The 24,512-nt window shown below is 41.9% G+C and overlaps 1 protein-coding gene across 2 annotated transcripts in view; it reads left to right on the forward strand.

The window, feature by feature from the left end:
- Positions 1-24,512, forward strand: part of PCDH11X (protocadherin 11 X-linked) — a 1,806,309-nt gene that overhangs the window by 1,030,403 nt on the left and 751,394 nt on the right. For both annotated transcript variants that reach the window (XM_033945367.1, XM_033945369.1), the window contains exon 5: positions 7,322-7,393. In XM_033945367.1, coding sequence (XP_033801258.1) covers positions 7,322-7,393 — 72 coding nt within the window. The remainder of the gene's footprint in view (positions 1-7,321; positions 7,394-24,512) is intronic.

The raw sequence follows: 24,512 nt of genomic DNA on the forward strand, positions 1-24,512 counted from the left end.
TCTAAGCCCAAGTGGCTGTGCATGTCTTCTCTCCTGCTCCCCTTTCCCGACAAACCTGTGACTCCAGCAGTGTTGCAGCACTCTACACACACTGCTTCGGGGGCCTTCTACTGCCCTGATTTACTCTGGCACGTCCCTTATGACATCATCAGAGACGCGGCAGAGCAAATCAGGGCAGTAGAAGGCCCTGAAGCAGCGTGTGTAGAGTGCTGCACACGCTGCATGAATCGGCGTTTGGAGTCGGGACCGCGAAGAAAGTAGCGGCTGGAATCTTTTTTCAGCGCTTCCCTTCCCGCCCCTTGAGGTGTCGCTGCAGCTCCTCTCGATCCCCGCCAGCATCGGAAGCCTTCTCCGACACTGGTGCGGCTCGTGAGAGGAGCCGACAGGAAAGCAGGATGTCCAGCGCTGGGGTCCAGTCCTTCCGGCGAGTGTAGGTAGGTGCTGGGGATTCGCGCATGTGCACTCCTGCGGCCACAGACCTACTGATCATGGAAGCATGCCGATAGGAGTGCACATGCGCGGCTAGCGTTTTATTATATAGGATTTTATTATGTATGTAAACTTGTAACCAATTCTGAGCTCTTCTGGGAGGACAGAATATAAATCTAAATCAATAAATACATTTAGTAGTAAAAATTTATTGGCTACTGACCTTCAGCTCATTTGGATCAAAAGTGGCCCCTATTTAAACATTTGTGAAGATTATTGATTTAGATAGTATTCAAAAAGTAAGCCAATATTCAGCATTTTCTTATGAATACATATTTGAGAGGTACAATCTTCTGTTTAATTTTTCTTCAGATTTTTTTTTCCTCAGTGTGTATCCTATTAGCTATGTAAGAGCTACCAGAAAATTACTGTACATCATTATTAAAAAAAAAAAAATAGCTGATAGCATGATAAGAGCATTGAGCTGCATACTTATGTTTGGTACAGATGGTTTGCTAAATGGTCCTGGAGTATCATTTAAGAGAACATCAGCCAAAATGCTACTACCATCATCCTTAAAAAAAAAAAAAAAGACAATCTGAAAGGCAAAGAGCCTGAGGATAAAAAGCTGAATTTATGGTTCCATATAGTGCAAAAATGGAGAGGTAAAAATTACAGTACATTGACAGAAATGGTACTCAACAGTTCCTAAATTAAACATGGCACACTAGGGAATCTCTAGGACCTTTAGAAACTCTCTTTTGGTACTTTAACCACAGTACATTCAATAATAGTCATGATGCATGACTGAAAGAGTTTTAGAAAGTATAAACTTGATATGCCTTATTTAACAAAATGTGGTTTACTAATAGAAGGTTCAGATTGCCAATCTGTTTACATGACCTAGAGAGTAATGCGATGACCATTCCCAATACTGTTCCTTGTTACTTTCAAATGAAAGTGGCATCTGGAGAGGGATTTATTTTAGTGAGCAGTACGAAGCAAAGTGATAGTAACGTTGCTGAAGTTTATGTATTCCACTCATGGGGTCATCTATTTATTTATTTATTTTAATGGCATTTTAGCATGTACAGCATTTAAACACAAGAGCCATTCTCTGTATTTGGGAATTTGTTTTTCTGAACTCATTTGCATTTTTAGGTTTGTTTGTTTTGTTTTTTTTTCTTTCAAGTGAGCCACACATTCCCCTTACTCATTAAGGACCTAAGAAATTTTAAGATGTTTCGTTAAGGGGCAGAATGACCTGTGAATGAGGAAGAATTGAGCTGTGAAGGAAGCCGGTAGAAGTAAATATAGCATTTCGGCAAAGTTAGCTTTTAAGTATGACATATCAAAACAGTTAAGAGTTAGCCTAATAAACTGAAATTATAAACCTCAGTTAAGATTTCCAGCCTCTGTTTTTTTGTTTTGTTTTTTCCCAGATATTTTATACATCATTCATGATGTCTGTCAGTGGTTTAAATGTAGCTGAATGGGTTTTATTGGATAGATGACAGCTACCATAATGTATGTCTCCATATCTTTAACAAAAATAACACTAAACATTTACAGAGGCTTTACTTGTTGATTTAAAAATAAATGGACAGGAAGCTGTCCCTATGTTGGAAAGACTACTAAATAAATAGAGATTCAAATCTCTCAAAATACTTACATATTGCTTCCAGTCCTTGGCTTCAGGTGTTTCTAACTTTGATATTTCCACTATAAGTACTGTAAATGCTAATGGATAAAGATGATATAGCATGTTCTGTGATTGGTTGCTTCTGCCTTCAGTATTCCCTGTCATCATCTTTTCTTGTTGTTACCATCAACCCCAGCCGTCAGAAAAATCACTGAACTGTGAGCCATATAAGCTTTATCACCTGCAGAAAGATTCTTCATATCCTTTCATATCTTTTGTGCCATTGTCTGCTTAGTTAGTCAAGTTATCCTGCTGTCCATACTAGAAGAGCTGAGATTATACACAACCCTACTTTTGTTTTTGGTCAAATTTGTCATCGATGCATCTTGGAAATCAGGACTTATACCAGTAGAGCTGCCCGATTCAGGAAAAAAAAAATTGATTTGATTCGATTCAGCCTTTTGAATCAATTTTTCAATTTGATTTGATTTGATTTTCCTGCCCAATTGGGTGTTATTTTCAAACATCCTGGTGGGTTTATTTTATAGCCTCTTCACCCCTTTTATAGCCTCTTTACCCCTTTTGCTCTCTCCTACCCACACTGGCGCAGTGGTGTAAATAAAATAAATAAACAAAAAAGACTTTTCCTCTCTTTGTTAAATCCTAGCTCACGTTCGCGGTCTAACACCAGCTCTAGCAGGATATACATTTCAAATCTGACATATTGTAATCACAGAAAATAAAATCATTTTTCCTATTTTTGTTGTCTGGTGATTTCATGAGTCTCTGGTTGCACTTCCTTCTGACTGAGCATCCAATCTTTCTTTCTTACTTTCTTTCTTCACTCAGGCCCAACAATTGTCCCTTTCTATTCCCTCCCTCTTTTCTATGTCACTTAACATAACATTGTGCTTATTGTCCGCGTAACCAGAAGTCCAACGCAGTTTACAAAAAGTTATAAAAGTAAGCATATTACATAAAATAAGATGGTCAGTTAATCAGTCAAATATTTAGAAAAGAGAAAGGTCTTCAATTGTTTTCTAAAATGTCTTTAAGAACTGGTTGTAAGCAATAATATTCGAAATTCGTTGTCATGAAGAGCTGACTGAGATGCCAAAGTTAGATTAAGAAGTTACTTACTCCTGCAACCCTGGACAGATGGAAAATTAAACAAAGGATGAGTTATTCTAGTGTGTCTGTATGAAGCCAAACAAAATCTATTGACTAGGTAAGAAGGAGCTATACCATAAACAGCCTTGTAACAGAAACAGCCTAATTTAAACAATACCTGAGCTTCCATAGGTAACCAATGCAATTCACAATAAAAGGATGTGATATGATCGTATTTCTTAATCATGTCCCAAGTTAGTATCCCTTCATCACAACCTCCCTCCTTCCTTCCTGTGTAAGTTAGTGCCCCCTTCCCTCCCTCCCTCCTTCCTTCCTTCCTATGTAAAGTTAGTGCCCCTTCCCTCCTTTCCTCCCTCCCTCCTTCCTTCTTATGTCAGTTAGTGCCCCCTTCCCTCCCTTCTTCCTTCCTTCCTTTGTCAGTTAGTGCCCCTTCCTACATCCCTCCATGCTGCGCTAAAGCCTGCCTTCCTTCGTCCCTTCCTGCTGCACCAAAGCCTGCCTACCCGCCATCAATTACTCCTCCTCTCCCCCTGGTCCGCCACTTGCCACAACTCGAGGAAGATAAGGGTCAGTATGCAGTGATTGAACACCACTGGCACACAATCCTTCCCACGATGTCAATTCTGACATTGGAGAAAAGGTCTGGGTCAGCCAAGCAGCGATTGGCTGGCCCGGACCTTCTCTCTGACATCAGAACTTACATCGTTGGAGGGCTTCTGGGCCAGTGGCATGCAATCGCTGCATGCTGGCCCTTCAATTACCTTCGTGGAGTTGCGGCGGCGAGTGGGTGGGGAGCAGCAGCAATGATAGCCGGGAAGAGGAGTGTTTTTAGGAGCTTTCTGAAGTGCATGTAAGAGTTTCATGTTCTGACCAGCTGGCTCCATTCAGGATCTTTGGAGGCTGCGCATCCTTTAATTGAGAGGAAGGCAAAGTATTAGGGGGACTACAACCTTAAAGAGTTTATTAATATCTGCTTCATCAATGCATGCATGTTTTATCAGAAATATGAAGCAGATATTAATGAACTGTTAAGGTTGTAATGCAATACTGAAAGGATCACTTTATTAGTTTCGAATGAGATATGAAACACTACAGATAGATATATTATTTCTTCTGTCCTTTTATCTTGCTGCTTTATTTAAAATATGAAATAAGTATTCAGTCAATTTATGACGCTTTCACTGAAACCGAGCTTTAGTAAGTGCCCTTCTAGAAGACAAATTACATATCATTTGAAAGTCCAGACACATGAATCGGTATTAAGCAAAAAGTTATTGAAAAGTTTTTGTGAAGGGCTGGCATTCATTATTTACCTAAAGATAAACTGCAGTGTGTCAGCACAAACTGCTCACAAAAGACCTAAAAATGACTCTCTGGAGGCTGAGATAGTACCTTTGCTTCTGCTCATAAAATCTTACACATTTATGAGCAAAGTTAAGCAATTATGCACATTTGCATCTTTGAGAGGTGGCTTAGAATGGTGAAAGGATTCCATTTGGAGCTGTGATGAGCCAGCAGAAGTAATTCTTTAAGGACTCCATTAAGCCATCAGATTAGAAATACTGTTGAATGTGGGTCACTTTCACTAGTGCTTTATTTTCAGCACTGAAAGGTCATTGCAGCACTAAGCCACCTGTCTTTCCCGAGTGGCTAACAAACAAGTCTAAATGTTCACACTGAAACTATCTGGAGAATGTATGAAGAGCTTATATATATATAAAAGAAATGATATTCAGTGAGAGAAGTGATTTTTGCACAGGATGCTTACTATCAACTTAAGAATATGTAATAATTATGGTGCTGATCCCGCCAGGATTTTCCTTTTCTTTCTGAGAAAATCCCTCGTTGAATTGGACCAGATGCCAATAACCAAAAGCAAATCTTTCTGGACTATGCTATAAAAGAAAAAGACAGAGGCTCAAGAAAAGTTGATTGAGGACTATTATTTGATTAAGGTGACAGAAAGTTAAAGGAAGGGCAATGAGTTACTAAGCTGAGGTACACCGGTTTCTACTCCTAGACGGCCAATAGACTTGCATGAACCGATGCTATTGCAAGTGTTAATGCACACTTAAAACATTTGGGTTGATATCCTAAGCAATTTAAATGGGCAAGAGAGCTTCTGTCCACTTGTGTCTTTCTAGCAGACAATATTCAGCCGTATTTAACTGCAGAGTAGAGAATGACACGGTGACAAAATTCATCACCGTTCCCGTCCCCGCGGATAACCGCGGGAAATAAACACATGTCATTTTCTAGTGTCTATTTCATCCTCTGTCCTTCTACACCAGCATTATTCAAAGCAAAGCTTGCGGGTCAGTGGTTGTGGCCATTCATACTCTGATTCTTCCCTCTTTCCTTAAAAAATGACATGAAGATGGTTTCCCGCGGTTATCCGTGGGGACGGGAACGGTGATGAATTTTGTCACCGTGTCATTCTCTACTGCAGAGTGCCACTCAATATTGGCACTCACCAGCTATTTTGAAAGTAGGTAGGTAAGGCGTCGAATAGGAGGTGGAGCCAGGAGTTATGAGGGAGTAGGCAATATTTAGTGCCGACACCTACATAGCTAATCAGGCATATAGGATTGTCTAAAAAAAAATCAGTCCTAATTTATATAAATCTCGCTGCCCTCTTTATAATCACTAACTCTTATTATGTTTTTCCTTCCTTATATTTAAGTTCCTGTATACCGTGACGAGCTCCATCTCAATGGAGAGGATGCAGTATATAAACTTAAGGTTTAGTTTAGTTTAGCTATGCGAGTGCTGGCACTGAATATTGACAAAACCAACAATTCCACAGTGAATGGAAAGACCAAAAAACAAAAGAAACTGTGGAAAAGATGTTCTTAGATGCAGGCATTTATTCAGTCAATTATTATATGAATAATGGTCAGCACCTGCTTGACTACCAGGTTCTGGCCTTAAACAGGGTTATTCTTCTCATCACCACCCCAAGTAAAGTTTGATTCCTATTCTTCGTACCCCCAAACTTAGTCTCCTCCCCCTCAGCACCCGAGGATAGTCATATAGAAAAAATAGAGTTATAACAAAATTTGAGCCTGCATTCCTTGGTTTATAGTCCACTGCACTAACCACTTGGCTACTGCTCTGACTCGTTTGCTGGTTTGTTCAGAATGGCCATAATACCTGTAACTGACATAAACCTCATTTGCCTTTCTGTTTTTACTTTCAGGGGAGAGGGAAGGGGACAGTAACTACTGGGGGATTAAGGATGGGGTTATGCCTTAATCCCTCCAGTTGTCAGCTGATGAATTAGAGCACCTTTTTACAACTTGGATGTGACAGAGACATGTCCAGATAAAAATTTTCCTTGTTTTCAGGCACAAACATCTCTTCTCATTCAGAAATCACTGCTGGAAGGCCTACTTTTGGGCCTTCCCTAGTTCCACCCAAAACCTGCTCACAACTCGTCCCCTTGCTATTTGGATGAACTGCAATATGGAATACCCACATTTTGATGTTTCAAAATTGAGATTTGGATGTTTATAGCAGATGGAATTCTTTTTTTTAGAAATTTTGAAGCATTCACCTGATTTGAAAATGGGCACTGTGGTAAGCACTCTTTCCCTATAGATGCACATGCACAAACAATGCATGCACACATTGATCACGTATGTGCATTCTTTGTGGAAACAACATGTACTATGTGTAACTAGCTCACTCTTTAAGGAGAACATGCTCTGTGTTTACATATTGTGCTCTGTTATTGACAAACAGCATTTGTTTCAAATGAAAGCCCATCCCTATAGTGCATTGTATCACCCTCCCCTCCAGCTCAGCTAAGAGAATCACTGCCTTAATTTTGTGATCTCTCTGCTGAAAACATAGGCTGAATTGTAGCAGCAACTGTGGAAAAATCCCAGGTCAGCAAATGTAAACGTGGTCATTTGTCTAATTGACAGAGATGACTCATTGGAAAATATCCTAAAAAAAAAACACAAAAACCTGTTCAATTGTTGTTCCTTATCAGCAAGTGGGCTGCTTCATAGGCACGCCTCACTGTTTATTCAGCAATGTAAATTTTTGAATGTTCTTTTTTATTGTGTTGGATAAGCATATCGCTGACAACAATGTTTATTCTTCTTTCAATAGCTTATAAAAGAAGTGGGCAGACCCCAAACACCTTCAAAAGAATCAAGCTTGGAGGCCTGGATTCAGCCACAGGTAAGCCAGAACATCAGTGCAGAATGTATAGTGAAGTCCAGTGGCGTAGTGAAGGCAAAAGGCCTCCAGGGCCTCCCCCCCCTCGATCCTTTCTTGCCACCCCACCGAGCGCATGGGTGCCTTTCCTTTCCCCCTCTTAAACTCTTCGCTGTCATGAGCACCATCTCCAACCTGCTGCCCACGCCAGCCTTGGCTCTCCCTCTGTCACTTCCTGATCCCTCTGTCACTTCCTGGTTGACTTCAGAGGAAGAGCCGAGGCTGGCGCGGGCAGCAGGTTGGAGATGGTGCTCATGCCGGTGAGGAGTTAAAGAGGTACAAGGGGAGGTTGGAGAGGATGAGAGGTGCGGGCACCCGGGGCAATCCACCCTCCCCCTTATTACACCATTAGTACAGTGTTGGTTGGCATTTTCCAAAACAGTATGCCTGTGTTTGAATCTAGTTACATTTGACAGGTTTAACTTGTGCTATTTTCCTTATGTTTCCTGAATCACTTAATAGACATTTAAGATAAGATTTTGCTTGTGGGGGCTTTTGATTGCTTTACTTTTAGAAAGCTTTACATAGCACTGAAGGTCAAGGTTACTGTGTGCTCAAGTTACTAATGGACTTATTATGTATCCTATTGGCGTAATGGATGACCTGCAACCAGCTAGTGAGAAAAAAAAGACATATAAATGTACTTAAATCTGACAGTTCTTTAATCTCATAGATAAACTGCTATTTAATCATTCTAAGGAATAGTACATTTTGTGTTTGTAATGATATGATCCAGTTGAACACACTGTGCAAAGCAGATTTTGTAAGAAAGGACAGGTAGATGTATGAAAGTAGATGGTTATGTGGAATTTTAGCTTCAGGCCCACAGACTGCTATAAGAATTTATACATTTTATTTCAACAAGATATTTAGAGCTGATCCATGCTTCCTACTAAACACATCAGTACTCCTTTTAATAGTTGATTCTAACAGCTTATTTTCTTTTCCTTGTACTAATCAAGAAGTGCTTTGCAATTGAAGTTGTTTTATAACACAGAGACTGTTGCCTTGAGGTCTTTTATCCTCTTTCAATCTATTATTCCTACCCAACAACTTTGTCTATACCTATTGATTTCTTTTATATAAATTCATGGTAGGTATTAGATGGAAATGAAAGAGTCTTGCAATATTTTGAGGTCTTTTTTTTTTTTTTTTTTTGATTCGAGACTTGTTTGCGTGAACAAATTCATTTTTGTTTCTTTGTGTGAATAAAAAGTAATTGACAAATTGTAAAATGTATTTTAATTAATATACTAGAAAAGAAAGAAGAGTTGTTATGTAGTTTGATTTATTTGCTTTGTAACATTTTCAGAGAGTTGTATAATATTTAGAGATCCTTATACGCAGCTGTGTTAAGCAGCTAGCATTAGTTCGGAGTTGTGCTAATGATCTTGCAATTTGCATTAAATCCAGCCAACATATGCGCACACACACACAGCTATAATAGGAAGGGACAGGTTGAGGGCATGAAAGGGGTGAAATGTAGGGGTGGCTAGTTGTAACAACTAACTTGTGGGTTAGCGCTATAGAGGTAACTATAATGACTGCTGATAGCATAGTTGTACTTATAGTGCTAGGGGTCATTGGCACTATTTTCAACCCAAGGCAGCGTCAGAATGGAAGCAAAGTAGAAACAATCACAGCTCAGACCACTACACTACCAAGGAGACTCAAGTATAAGCCCCAACAGGATTGGAGTGGATGAAGGGTAGGATATGCTTTTTGAGAAGATCACTCTGCAGGGAGGCTTTTGAGGAGTTATTGAATCAGGGGCATCAGTTCTTTGGGGGTATTGGATTAGTGAATCCGATTAGAAGGGTTCTGATTGGGGAGAGTGAGCTGGGAGAGATCAGTATTCTGAAAGTTGCCTGTCTAAATGTCTGCCCTCAACTATGGCTCTCCTATGCATCACCCTTGTGAACACCCTTTTACAAATACGTGCTATGCCATTTGATTGCCTATCTGTAGAATATTTTTTATTAACAGCGGTACCTGGAGTGACCCGCTTCTGTTAACACGATAACCCCCTCCTCCCGTCCAACCTCTTCCCAATCCCAAGAAGACCAAGACATCTTAAGTGGTAAAACCTGGCCGCAGCCCTGTTTATTGAATAATAACATATTCTTAATACAATTAACACAATTAAATGTACATAATTTAACAGCCACAATTAAAACATTAACAAAAAAAACCCCTAACAATGGTATCACCATTGTTACCAGATCCCGAGTTACCACCAGAAGTAATTGGCCCCCGACCCCGCCATCCAAGCTAGGGTCTGAGGGGTGGCATGTCCCACACATGCCCCATTATCCAGGGTCAACCGACCCACCAGGCACGGCGCCCAGCCGGCCCACCGCTCATCCCTTGATGAGCCCCAGTAGCCAGTAGCTCGGGATACCGTGACCCTTACCGATACTACCCCCATAAACTAATGGGCGGGCGGGTGGGAAAGCAGTCTCGGAGGACCAAACCGTTTAGGTCCTCCGAGCACGCCTCCCTTTATCCCCTCCCACCCACAATCCGCCACGGCTGCGACGACCTGATAAAGGGGAAGCCGCGATCCCAAGGCAAAGGACCGCCCCCCCCGCCCCCCTCCTAGCCCCGGCTAGCAAGCCCCGACGAGCGACTCAGCGGGCCACCCAGTCCCGCGTTAGGGTCGCCCGTCGAGACCAGCTCTCGGGCTTGCTTATTATTTTAGTATTTATAGACCACTTATAACCTAAATGGTTTACATTCAGGTACTCAAGTATTTCTCCCTATCTATCCCAGTGTTCTCACAATCTGACTACTATACCTGGAGCAATGGAGTGTTAAGTGACTTGGCCAAGCTCACAAGGAACAGTTTATTTGCCCACATTCATCAATATATAGCTTCAAATGGTCCATAATGCAAAAGGGGACTACTATGGCCTAAGCCGAAAATGGAAAGCTAAAAAAAAAAAAACCAACCCTTTGAATAAAATTCCCAACCTTTGAACTGATTGCATAAAGGCAATACATAGACTTTAAATACCAGGAGAGAAAGTATAGATTCTTGGAGAATAATGTGAAAACTACTGTCCAAAGGGACAGAAACGACTGAAACCTTTGACTAAATTTTTAGAGATGCCCAAGGTTGTTATTTTCTTAATTCTCACCCTATTGACTGCCTTTCCCTCTGAGTAGGGTTACCATAATAATAATAATAACAGTTTATATACCACAGGACCGTGAAGTTCTATGCGGTTTACAATGATTAAGAATGCTACAAATTGAGTAGAACTAACAAAGTTAAAATCTAGTGATTAACAGCTCTAGAGATCAGTTATTGTGGGAAAGATTGTACAAATCAGCTACCTAAGTACTTCAGGAACAGATATGTTTTTAGGTTTCTCCTAAATTCCCCATAAGCATTAGTAAGCATAAGTAATTGTTCCAGATCTTTACCCCATAATGCTGCTTGATGTGAGAAAAGATGTTATGTCTTTTAAATTTACCGTATTTGCCGGCGTATAAGACGACTTTTTAGTACCTTAAAATCTTCCCAAAAGTCGGGGGTCGTCTTATACGCCGGGTACAGTTTACATGCCCTTACTTGCGGGGCTGGATGTACTCAGTCGCGCGGCTCTTCTTCTCCCTACCTTCTCTGCTTGCAGCACAGAGCCGAACGGAAGTCTTCCCGACGTCAGCGCTGACGTCGGAGGGGAGGGAGGGCTTAAACAAAGCTTAAACAAAGCCCTCCCTCCCTCCGACGTCAGCGCTGACGTCGGGAAGACTTCCGTTCGGCTCTGTGCTGCAGGCATGGCAGGTAAGGAGAAGGAGAGTAGCCTCGCGGTTCGAGTGGCTACCAAGAGAGAGGGGCGGCCGCCCCGCCCCGGTTGCAGCACAGCCGGCCAGGTTCCCTTACTTTTGTGGCACTTCCCCGACCGACCGATAACAGCCCGGGTCCGACAATCCTCCCTGCCCTGTAGCCGCGAATCTAAATACCTTCTTACAGCAGCTGTAAGAAGGTAATTTAGATTCGCAGTTAAGGGCAGGGAGGTTTGTCGGACCGGGGCTGTTGTCGGTCGGTCGGGGAAGTGCCACAAAAGTAAGGGAACCTGGCCGGCTGTGCTGCACCCTGGGCGGTAGAGAAGGTGTGCGGAAGAAGGGGTCGTCTTATACGGCGAGTATAACACAAAACTCTATTTTTTAACTAAAAGTTGGGGGGTCGTCTTATACGCCCAGTCGTCCTATACGCCGGCAAATACGGTACATCCTCTCACTGGTGGAGAAACAAAATTCAAGTGTGAGCTTCTCTTATGTCTATTAGTTGAGAAAGAGAAAAGGTCAGTTATATATTTAGGGGCTCTAAAAAAAAAAGAGAGGACAGATTGAGATATCTGGGTTTTACTTCCACTGAAAGCAATGGAAGTAAACCCAGATGTCTCAGTTTGTTGGCCTTCTTTTTGGAGCCATATGATAACTCTATGTCTGAGTGGGATGTTAAATATACTTAAATCTTACTTAAAAAAAAAAGATATAGAGCTTCATATTTAAAAGGACACACAAATTGGAATTGAGGCATTCAGGTTGGGACATCTCAAGTTCCACTAGTATCTGCCATCGGAGAGCCTAAAATACATTGAGGAACGAACCATAAAAGTTTAAGGCACCCTTTTAAAGGTTGCATGCTTACCACAGCAAAACATGGCATACCGTGGAGCATACTGAAGCATCTCACAATATATTTGGGATGTATGCATGCTACCTACAGTATATGTTCCCATCATAGGTCTTGAAAACCTCATTTGTTTTGTGAGATTCTGTGCTTCAGATTTTGAGCTGCAACACCGGTTCACTGAGGTCCTTTTCTCCACTGAAGACATCATTGTTTAAGCTTGAGCCACCAGAGTTTTGGAAATGATTTTATAACTGTTTTCTATATTTATCTTCACCCTGTATATATTCAGGTATTTAAAAACTTAGGGCTCCTTTTATTAAGGTGAGGTAGGCGGTTAATGCGCGGAATACCGCACGTTCAACCGCCTGCCGCACTAGTCGCTAACGCCTCCATTGACAAGGCATTAGGTTTTTGGCTTGCCGCGGGGGTTAGTGCGTAATTAAATGTCCGACGTGCTAACCCCCGTAGCGCACCTTGATAAAAGGAGCCCTTAGTGCATGGCCATAATAGAAGATTATGTGGTAAAAAGTGCCTTAGTGCATGGGAAAGACCCACATATGGGTGTGTTTAGTAAAAGGATCCTATATATACAGTATATGCGGGACATCCACGTTAAGTTCTGAAATGACAACATCCACATACCACTCGAATAAAAAAAAATCTTCTGCAGAGGTATGACAGAGATATCAGAAATAGATTATGTAAAAATCCTATGAGTAGCAGCCTGTTACATAGAAATTCAGTATCCATGGTAACAGTAATATATAATCAGAAAGCATAGTCAATCTATGAAGGATTTTCAACACATGAGGGACTTTAACTTATGACCGAAGAGACAAGACAAAAGATTTTAACAACGTGTCTACAAAAATAGAAAACATCTCTAAAATAGATCACTTCCCAGATATAACAAGACATATATAGATGATTCAAAACTTTGGGAAAAAAAAAGTGCATCGAGAAGTTCACTTTCTTTTCCAGTCAAAATCATGCTGGCCTCATACCTTCAATGATAAAAAAAAGGGTTCTCTGTATTCTTAGAGTAAAATGACATGGTCAAAATCTATAGCAGAGGGAATCAGAGACTTCTTTGGTCTCTACAATATAGATCTCTCTTGTCAAAAAGGCCATAACACTACCTTTATCAAAAGGTCTGATAATACAGTTGGGATCCAAAGAGGCTGCAAAGACTTCTTCCTTTTTTTTGTCAAGTTGAAAAACTGCTTATTGGGAGAACACTCTTAATTGTTATGTGTTCTATAAAACAAGTTGTCAGAGTGAGGATATATCATTTCATTCTGGGAAAGTAAAAAAAAAATAACTTAGTTTTACTTCAGAAATGTCAATATTATTGCCACTATTTTTTTAAATAAGTGATTAACTTCAACAAAGCTATGGGACGAGGGAGCACCAGACTTAAGATGTTTTAGAGTAAATATTGTTTTATTGGAAACACAGCGCCACAAACATGCCATAAACAATAAAGTACACAGGTAAGTTTCCTATTTAACAAGAATTGCCTACAAACACTCTGAATCGCACCCCACCCCTCCCAGTGATCAACCCCTGCAAAACAACTCAGCCTACAAAGGTACAAAACTGGATAAATCACACACACACTCAAATACAGTAGTATTCATAGCCCACCCTAAGACTCTAATGGAGTAAAATGTTACTAAGGAACAAAACAAACAAGAAACCCTGATTTGCACCACAAAGCGATCCCCCCCCCCCCATGAACCACCCAACCCCAGATAACCTTTCCCAAAAGACCTATATCCCCCTCCCCATCCCATCCAACAGCCACACCTTAAAACCCCTCAGCCCCGTACCCACCTTCCCACGCCCTCCACCCAAACCCTCTCTGATACCTCCCAAAGGAGTGTACTTCAACTGTAGAGCTTACAAATGCAATGTGTTCAAGACAAAGCTATGGGCTCTTGCTGGTAAACGCTGGATATAAGTCTTCCAGGTCATCCAAGAATGCTTTTGTTGATTATATGTAGGGGTGGTCACACGAGCCTCCAGTAGCATAAGGGAGTGATATGCCGCTTTCCAATACTTAAGATGTTTTAAGGCCAAATGCGGCATAGTACATTGATGATAGTGGTATGGTAAATAATTTTTTTTTTTCTTCTGATTTAGAATACAACTGCATCTGAATGGATGCATCAGACTGCCAGTTTATGAATAAGATACCACACATATTAAATATTCCATGACCCATTTTGCAAGACATGCTTTCCAGCATCATGGCCATATCATGGCTGTATCCTTTCCTTGGGGTGCTCACCCCTTGTTGGTTTCTCTTATCTTCTGGGACTCCCTCCTGGTCTCTTCTCTTTCCCAGGTTCAGAGGCTGGTTGAGCCTGGTAGAACACTGCTAATTCCAAGGCCATCTCTAGCATTAGTTTGGGGCGTTGCCTCACCCACTGTCTCATAGATTGAGGTAATCCATCCAGGGCCTGCTTCAGTAGAACTATATTTGCTACCTCCACTCCAGGCTTCTCCTCTGCTTTCAACTACCTCAATGCAATCTCTTTCAGTTTATAGAAAAAAAAAAAAAAAACCTCTGTGAGGGGTCTCTTTCATCTGGAGGTTACTTTTCAAGAATTTCTGACTATAGGAATCTGGCATAATCTCCACTTGTTCCAAGATGGCGGCATTAGCATTTTTATATGAAGCACGTCCATCAGGTGAATTGATTGTTCCTGGTTAACAGGTTCCCAGATATGTAGGTCAAATGGTCTCTGCCCATCCAGTCAAGCAGACTGTTCTTTCAAAATTCACCAAGAAGAGATCAGGATCATCCTCTGCTGTCATCTTAGACAATATTAGGACAGGCACAGTCTTGTGGGACTCTGGTCCCTTTAGTCTGGGGAAGGTGTGCACTTGAGAGCCCTGTTGGAGTTTCACAAATTTCTGTAGAATCTGCCACTGCTGCTCCAAGTGCTCCTGTATAAACTGCTGTTGCTGCTGCTGCTATTATCCCCTAAAAGGGCAGACTTGCACGGTCTGTGTCGGTGTATGGCCGTTTGGTGGAGGATAGGCAGGGGAGGGCTTCAATGGCTGGGAGGGTGTAGATGGGCTGGAGTAAGTCTTAGCAGAGATTTTGGCAGTTGGAACCCAAGCACAGTAACGGGTAAAGCTTTGGATTCTTGCCCAGAAATAGCTAAGAAGAAAAATTAAAAAATAAAAAATAAAAATAAAAATTTAAATTGAATCAGGTTGGGCAGACTGGATGGACCATTTGGGTCTTTATCTGCCGTCATCTACTATGTTACTATGTTAAAACTAGTCACCCCAGCAGTATATAACGTTATCATAAGAATTAGTCTAAAATACCGCTAATACCAGACAATACACATCAGTATTGTTAGCCCAACAAACTTGAAAGGCTATGGCCTCAGAATCGGAGCCTACGCACAGCAGTGAATCACAAACTGAGGATAATCCGCGTAGTACTACAGCTCCTGCTCCAATCATTGGCCGGTATTTATGTTTTTTTATTTAAAATTTTTTCTAAAGCATTTCAATAAAGCTAAACCCTTCACCCCGGATTTCAAAAACTTTTTAAGGGATACTGTGTATATATAATAGCCAGGAATAGAAAAAAGTAGACCAGAAAGACTTATCTTGTTGCTGATTTGTCTTTAAAGTAAATTCGGTCACTAGTGTCTGTTTGCCGACGCGGCCAGCGTTTCGCGGGAATTTTAAACATCCGCTGCATCAGGGCCACCGGGACATTCAAAATCACAGGCTCACTGGAAATTAAGAACAAAATTAGAACATTCATACTCCCAAAACCAAAAGAACAATATAACAATGTATCAACACTCACATCAGTTCACTCGGTCACAAATTTTCAAACCGTGTCAAGATGGCAGCAACCTACGTTTTATAGTTTATTCATAACGTCATTACGTAACACAACGCAACATTCTTCACAGTGTAAACACTAGTAAAAGTGTTGCCATTCAAACGATCTATTAAGGCCTGTTGGCCACAGTGTATCTAGCCTATTGATCCAGCGCTGCTCCCGTTGTGCAAGATACCTTCTAAAGTCCCCCCTCTGCTGCCCGGATGCACCACCTCCAGAATTAAAGCTCTTAGGGACCCAAAATCATGTTCTCTTTCGATGCAATGTTTAGCTAATGGAGCCCCAACTACCTTATTCTTGATGTTACTCTTATGTTCTATGAGTCTCGTAGTAAATTTTCTAGATGTCTGACCCACATAGATTAAATCACAGGGGCATTTAATAATATATACCACACCACAGGATTTGCAATCAGAGGTATGTCTTAAGATGTACTCTTTTTTGTCTTTAGGATTACAAAAATCTGTTGGTACATATCATGAGCTCACACATCTGGCATGTCCCACATGCTCTATGTCCCATCCATACTGAATCACACCCAGATTTAACATTGGAGAGCACAGAGGGGCATAGGATCTCTTTCAAATTCCTGGTTCTACAAAAAGCTATCCTCAAGATATAGGCTTTAAAGATACCAGAAGTCTAGAAAATCGCCCAGTGTCTCTTTAATGAACGAACCATACGATGACACTGGCTCGAGTATGTTACCACACAAGTCATGAACTGTTCCCCTGATTTCTGGAAATCAGATCTTTTCGGAGCAAACAAACTCTCCCTATCACAATACCATGCTCTTTTATATGCTGCAGAAACAACTTTTAGGGGATAGCCCCGGACCAGAAATCTCTGTTTAAGGACATCAGCCTGTCTTTTAAAGTCCAACTTAGAGGAACAGATCCTCCGAATACGTAAAAACTGGGAGTAAGGTAGACTTTTTTTCAGTGAACTAGAATTACAATCAGTAGGTTTAGTATATACTGATGTATAAAAAGCACCATCCCTAATTTCAACAGATACATCAAGAAAAGAAATCTGGTTCGTACTACAAGCATGGGTAAAGCGTACTTTTGGGTGACAGGCGTCCAGAAAAACAAAAAATTTTTCCAAATCATCCTGACTCCCATTCCAGATTAAAAAAATATCATCAATGTATCTGGTCCGGAAAGCCACATACTTAAAAAACTCACACTCATACACCCAGTCACGCTCAAACCTGTCCATGAATAAATTTGCAACAGCGGGGGCCATAGTGATCCCCATTGCAATACCAGATTTCTGATGAAAGAGATGCTCTTCAAACATGAAAAAGCTGTCACATAGCACTATATTCACTAGAGAGCAAATGAACTTAGTTGGTACTTTGGGTTTCAGTCTTTTCTCTAGAGTATCATGAATTATTTGTAGTGCTTCAGCTTGGGGTATAATCGTGTAAAGAGAGCAAACATCTATGGTCACTAGGATAGAATGAGGAACAGGCTTAATAGTATCCAATTTTTTTAGGAATTGGGTCGTATCTTGAGTGAAAGCAGTAGTCTGACATACAAACTTCTGAAGAAATTTATCAATGTAGATGAGGAAGCTTCAAATGCTGGCTATTATATATACACAGTATCCCTTAAAAAGTTTTTGAAGTCCGGGGTGAAGGGTTTAGCTTTATTGAAATGCTTTAGAAAATTTTTTTAAAAGAACATAAATACCGGCCAATGATTGGAGCAGGAGCTGTAGTACTACGCGGATTATCCTCAGTTTGTGATTCACTGCTGTGCGTAGGCTCCGATTCTGAGGCCATAGCCTTTCAAGTTTGTTGGGCTAACAATACTGATGTGTATTGTCTGGTATTAGCGGTATTTTAGACTAATTTGGCTGCTATTATCCCATCATCATGGTCTGGATTAGTTTTTTTCATGTTTTACTGGCAGCACTAGAGCCCACCGAATATAAGGAAGCAATAATCCTGCTTGCCTGGCACTGACTATACTTTTTCATGTTTCACGCTTGAGTACCTGATTGTAAAAAACCACTTAGATAACCTTGATAAGTGGTATATCAAATCCTAATAAAAACTTGAAAAAAAAAATCCTCTTAGCCTCAAAGTATGGCAGAATGCTAAACTCAGACCCAGATCCTGAAGTTTGTGGGGTCCATTTCTTTTGATGGGTTGAGCGGTGATCTCACTCCTGACACCACATGTAACATCATGAGTGGAGTTTGAGATCAGGCCTCTGCCCACACAGCCAGACACAGTCAAATGCAGTAAAGAAAAACTCTTTATTCATTCAAAAGAAATACCTAACCCTTGTTACTTCACAGGGACAGGTATATAAAGAACATCCTCTGTTCAAGAAGCAAAAAAGTCCTGAGGTGGCATATGACTTGTGATTGTAACACCCCAAACACTGTCTATAGAAGTTTTTCTTGAGAAAGGTAATAAAATCTGGCCCCAGCCATATCAGATGAGGCTCTGTTGCGTGACTCATCTTCTACCAACCTTGCTATGCTCATGTCACCCCTCTCCTTAAGTCACTTCACTGGATCCCTATCTGCCATCGTATACAGTTCAAGATCTTATTGCTGTGTGTTCATTCTGCTGCCTCTCAATATCTCTCCTCACTTCTCTCTCGGGAAGGGGTAAAATGCGGACCTCATGGACCTGACGGACCTCGCGGATCTAAAACCACACGTCCTTAAAAATCTGAGGTCCATGTCCGTGCCACTTGTAGCTTCTGTCTCTGACAGACCTCTATGAGATTTTAGCGCTGACGGATCCGTCTCAGCATAGGGAGGGAAAACAAAGTATTAGGATTCGTCAGCGCTAAAATCTCATAGAGGTCTGTCGGAGACTGAGGCCCACGTTTTACCCCTTCTCCAAGAAAGGCAGAGCAGAGGGGTACATCGAGCAATTCAGAGGAAGGAAAGCAGCCGAGGCTCTGCCTCATGCCTACGATCCTCAGACTGAACCCCGGCAGCACCCAGCAACGTTTGGAGATTTATTTTCCATAACGCACGTCCCAAACCTATGTTCCCACTCTCTTTGTCTTTCCGAAAACCTATACATAAGAAGGCTTCTGGTCTGCCGCTCCAGCACTAGTCTCTGGCTCTAACAGACCTCTATGAGATTTCAGCACTGACGGATCCTAATACTTTGATTTCCCTCCCTATGCTGAGACGGATCCGTCAGCGCTAAAATCTCATAGAAGTCTGTCAGTGACAGAAGCTACAAGTGGCATGGACACGGACCAAAGATTTTTAAGGACGTGCGGTTTTAGATCTGCGAGGTCCGTCAGGTCCGCGTTTTACCCTTCCCTTCTCTCTCCTTATACACCTCCCAGAGAACTCTGTTCCTCAGATAAATCACTCTTAACATTACCCTTCTCCTCCACTGCCAAATCCAGACTTTGTTCCTTTCATCTAGCTGCCCCCTATGCCTGGAATAAATTACCTGAGTTTGTGCGTCAAGCCCGTTCCCTTGTTTAAAGGCAGATTGAAAACCCACCTTTTTAATATAGCTTTTAATCCTTAACCCTACTCCTCTGCCCTCCAACCCAGCCAGCTGATTAACCGTTCCCCTTAAATGTATCCATGACATCTTGTTTGTCTGTCTTGCCTGTTTAGATTGTAAGCTCTTACGAGCAGGGACTGTTTTCTTATTCTTTGTGACTCTGTACAGCGCTGCGTGCATCTGGTAGCGCTATAGAAATAATTAACAGTAGTAGTATTCAGCAAAAGGAAAGGTGGCTTATCTTAGCCAAGTATAATGTCTGGTCATTATACTACTACACAATACAATATAATGCAGTACTTATATTTCATCATTAAACCTCTCAACTCTATGCAAATTACAAATTTAATATACTGAATAAGAAGAGACATCTAGGAATTACATAAAAATCATTTTAAAAACCCGTTTATATATTTCTACCTTATACTTCCCAAATTCAAATCATTTTAGATATTCTTCAAAATATATTTCCTTGACTATCTTTCTAAATTTGAGATAGTTTGTAATCTGTCTCACTTCCAATGGAATGCTATTCCATTTGACAACTAATTGATATTGGAAAGTGGACGTAAACATGTTCTTATGTTTCACTCCTTTAACCTAGGGATTCAACTTTAGGCAATTCCTGCAATTAAATGGTGATTTCTTAAAAGACAAAAACACTAGTTGAATCAAATAGGAAAGTATCCCAAAACATTAAAATATTCATTCTAAATCTACCGTATTTTCACATAGATAACGCGCACCCGTGTAAAACGCGCACACGGGTATAGCGCGCAAAAAACACATATTTATGTACCGTATTTGCCGGCGTATAAGACGACTTTTTAGTACCTTAAAATCCTCCCCAAAGTTGGGGGTCGTCTTATACGCCGGGTACAGTTTACATGCCCTTACTTGCGGGGCTGGATGTACTCAGTCGCGCGGCTCTTCTTCTCCCTACCTTCTCTGCTTGCAGCACAGAGCCGAACGGAAGTCTTCCCGACGTCAGCGCTGACGTTGGAGGGGAGGGAGGGCTTAAACAAAGCTTAAACAAAGCCCTCCCTCCCTCCGACGTCAGCGCTGACGTCGGGAAGACTTCCGTTCGGCTCTGTGCTGCAGGCATGGCAGGTAAGGAGAAGGAGAGTAGCCTCGCGGTACCAAGAGAGAGGGGCGGCCGCCCCGCCCCGGTTGCAGCACAGCCGGCCAGGTTCCCTTACTTTTGTGGCACTTCCCCGACCGACCGATAACAGCCCGGGTCCGACAATCCTCCCTGCCCTGTAGCCGCGAATCTAAATACCTTCTTACAGCAGCTGTAAGAAGGTAATTTAGATTCGCGGTTAAGGGCAGGGAGGTTTGTCGGACCGGGGCTGTTGTCGGTCGGTCGGGGAAGTGCCACAAAAGTAAGGGAACCTGGCTGGCTGTGCTGCACCCGGGGCGGTAGAGAAGGTGTGCGGAAGAAGGGGTCGTCTTATACGGCGAGTATAACACAAAACTCTATTTTTTAACTAAAAGTTGAGGGGTCGTCTTATACGCCCAGTCGTCCTATACGCCGGCAAATACGGTACATAAATTTTTATATACCGCGCACACCCGTATACCGCACATGCTGCCCGACTCTCCTTTCGCCCACCCCGACTCTCCTCTGGAGACCCCGACTCTGTTTTCGGCCGCCCCGACTCTACATTCCTCCTTGAAGTCCTGTCCCTACCCTGAAAGCCTGATAACCCCCCCCCCCCCGACGTCCAATTCACCCACCCTGAAGGACCGCTCGCACCTCCACCCCGAATGAGCGCTCGCACTCCCACCCCGAAGGACCGCTCGCACCCCCACCCGAAGAACCGCTCGCACCCCCACAGCCTCACCCCCCTCCCCCATGGAGAAGCTGTCTACCTTGTTTCCGGATGCCAGCGAGCCCAGCTGTTTTCTCTGCCGGCGGTCCCGCCCCTTCTCTGAGCCCTGCTGCGCTGCTTTTTCTTCCGGCGGTCCCACCCTTTCTCTGACATCAGAGAAAGGGCGGGACCGCCTGACGAGGAAGCAGCGCAGCACAGGGCTCTGAGAAGGGGCAGGACCACCGGCAGAGGAAGCAGCTGGGCTGGCATCCGGAAACAAGATAGACAGCTTCTCCATGGGGGAGGGGGGCTGTGGGGGTGCGAGCGGTCCTTTGGGGTGGGAGTGCGAGCGCTCCTTCCGGGTGATGAATCGGGCGTCGGTGGGGGGGGAAACTATGTAAAAAAATTTTTGTACAACGTGCTCACGTGTATAACGCACAAGGGTATGCGCGGTTTGTAAAAACCACATATAAAGCACGCGTTATATGCGAGAAAATACGGTAATTCTGGCTTGTATTGGCTGCTACTATAAAGATCTTAACAATGCAGTTAGCATGATCATATTTGCTAGCAGAAAAAAAAAAAAGCTTTGCTGTAGTATTTTGAATGATTTGCATTTTTCTAATCAGGACCTTATTATACCAAAAATCCAACTTGGATAAAATCAGTGTTTGAACTACCAATGCTAATTTTGCAGGTTCAATATATTTTCTTATTTGCCTCAGTTTTATCAATACTGCAAACAAGCTCCTAACCACATAATTAACCTGTTGTTCCATTGTAAGTTGATTATCCAAATTAACCCCCAATACCTTTGCAGAAAATTCAAGCTGGTGCAAATTGTTCTCAATTAGGAATTTTTTCTCTATCCTTTGATGATATTTTGGGGCCAATCTTTTCTATAGAGCTACTAGACATATACAGTGCTCTACATCAAAACAGAAGAGACAGTTCCTGCTCAAAAGAGCATATAATCTAGTCAAGATAGACAAACTGGACAAAAAGGTGCATCAATATACAGTACAATGATCAGTGGGTAAATTACAGAGGGAATGATAAGACAGACACTGGTGTACCGTGTTTCCCTGAAAATAAGACAGAGCCTTATATTAATTTGTGTTCCAAAAAACTAGGGCTTATTTTCAGGGAATGTGTTTTTTTTTTTTGTTTTTCATGTACAACAGTCATCTCTCCCTTCTTCTCCTCCACCCAAATTATTCCTCTTTCCTTTCTCTCTCACCTCCCCCCATATGCAGCATCTTTCCTCGCCTCTCACCAATCCCCTTGTGCAGCAGCTCCTGAGGCCTCCCAAAACAGCAGAAGCACTCTGAATGGGCTGCTTCGCAGCCTTCCCCACTGGGGCCGAGCCTTCCCTCTGCAGCGTCTTTCTATGCTTCCCTCCTATCCCTCTTTGCAGCAGAACCCCAAGGACCCTCCCACCATAAGCCTAACATATCTCCACTCCAAAAGAATCCAAAACAGCAGCAGAGGGAAGGCCTCGGCGAGGAAGGCAGCAAAGCAGCCCATTCAGAGCGCTGCCACTGTTTTGGGAGGCCTTGGGAGCTGCTGCCTATCTGGCAATGAAAGATGCTGCACTGGGGAGGGGGGGGGGGGGAGAAAGGAAAGAGGAAGAATTGGGGTGGAGGATAGGAAGGGAGAGATTATTGGCAAATTGGGCAGCATTAATGTCAGGGATGGAGTTGGGGAGTGTTGGGATGGCTTCAGTAGGTCATTCTTAACTAGGGCTATTTTTGGGTAGGGCTTATATTAGGAGCATCTTTAAAAATCATGCTAGAGCTTATTTTCGGGAAACAGGGTAGTTGTAGTCAAAGCATGTTTGGAAATCACCTCTTCCTTCTTCTCCCCTGAGCATCTTTAACCTAGCTCTGACCCTGCCTCTTATACTTCCTGGTTCCTGCCTCCCTAACCCCTCCTTTGAGTGTTACTTCCCCTAAGGAGGAGCTACCCTTATTAAGGTAGCTCTAAAATTACAAGGAAGTATCCAGTAGGGGGAATGGCAGTGTGCTGTAGAGTCCCTCAAACCTCTATTGCCTAAGATGAAAACTCGTATTGTGAGCCTTCCAGAGACAGAAAAATGCCCACTGTACTTGGATGTACACTTCTTCAATAGCTTGCAGGAATTATGAAGAAACTCAGTTTAACTACTAAAGAAACGGGCAATGGTTTACATTGTAAACTGCTATGTTGAATTATTTTTTTTCTATCTATCTGATATATTACTAAAAAAACATTAAAAATAAAATGGTTCCACTGCTGCAATAAGGTCATAACATGAGGGCTGGCATAAGATCTGACAAACAGGCATGTCTTCTAGATAGATCTGCTTTCAGTCTGACATATGTGCCTCAAACTTTCTTTGTATATTAAATTATCTGGCACAAGAAGAGTTTTCAAAGATGCTTAGTATAAAAAGAGAGACGGCTAATCATTACAACAAAGTGACTTCATAAGTTCCATTCTTCCAGAATGGACAATTAACTGTGAATATGCTGCCTCAAGAGAGAAAAGTCTCAGAACATATATATATACAAGTAATTATGTTTTCAGGAACAGACATTAGCAGATTTTTTTTCATTTGCTTTCACTCCCCACCTGGTATAGATAGCGATATAAGTAGCAAAGAGAAAAATAATAAAATTATGTACAGTGACCACATTATGCATGCCTACCAATATGGGAAAAACAGATTTTTAATTTGCTTATTTTGCTCAAAACAAAATTAAGCTTAAGAACTACAAGGCCTAATTACAAGTAATATAACATAATTATTTTTGCAACATATTTAAAGCTTTTCTTTCTAATTTCAAAACGGTGTATAACTACATTACTAATCCAATATTATAATAGTAAATACATTTTGATGATCAGAATTGCTACATTAATCTTATATCCCACCACTGCACTGTTGAAAAATCCACAGGGGTTCTGCTAATCAACTAAATCAAATCTTGTAATAGTCCATATATACTTTAAGCAGCCTATAAATGCAGTTAAACCCAGCCAGTCCTATGATGATTAAGAATGCACAACATTTTTTGGGAATATTGTTTCATTGTTTATTTCCTTTTTAATTTATTATTTACGCACTTTTGTTCAGTGGCGTACCTAACATATGTGACACCGGGGCCCATCATTTTTTTGACTCCCCCCCCCCATTTCTATGAAAAACATGATTTTTAGTAACAATTCACACATCATACAATAAGAGTGTACCTAGGAAAAGGCAG

The sequence above is a fragment of the Geotrypetes seraphini genome, chromosome 5 (assembly GCF_902459505.1).
Source record: "Geotrypetes seraphini chromosome 5, aGeoSer1.1, whole genome shotgun sequence".
NCBI classification, from domain to species: domain Eukaryota; kingdom Metazoa; phylum Chordata; class Amphibia; order Gymnophiona; family Dermophiidae; genus Geotrypetes; species Geotrypetes seraphini.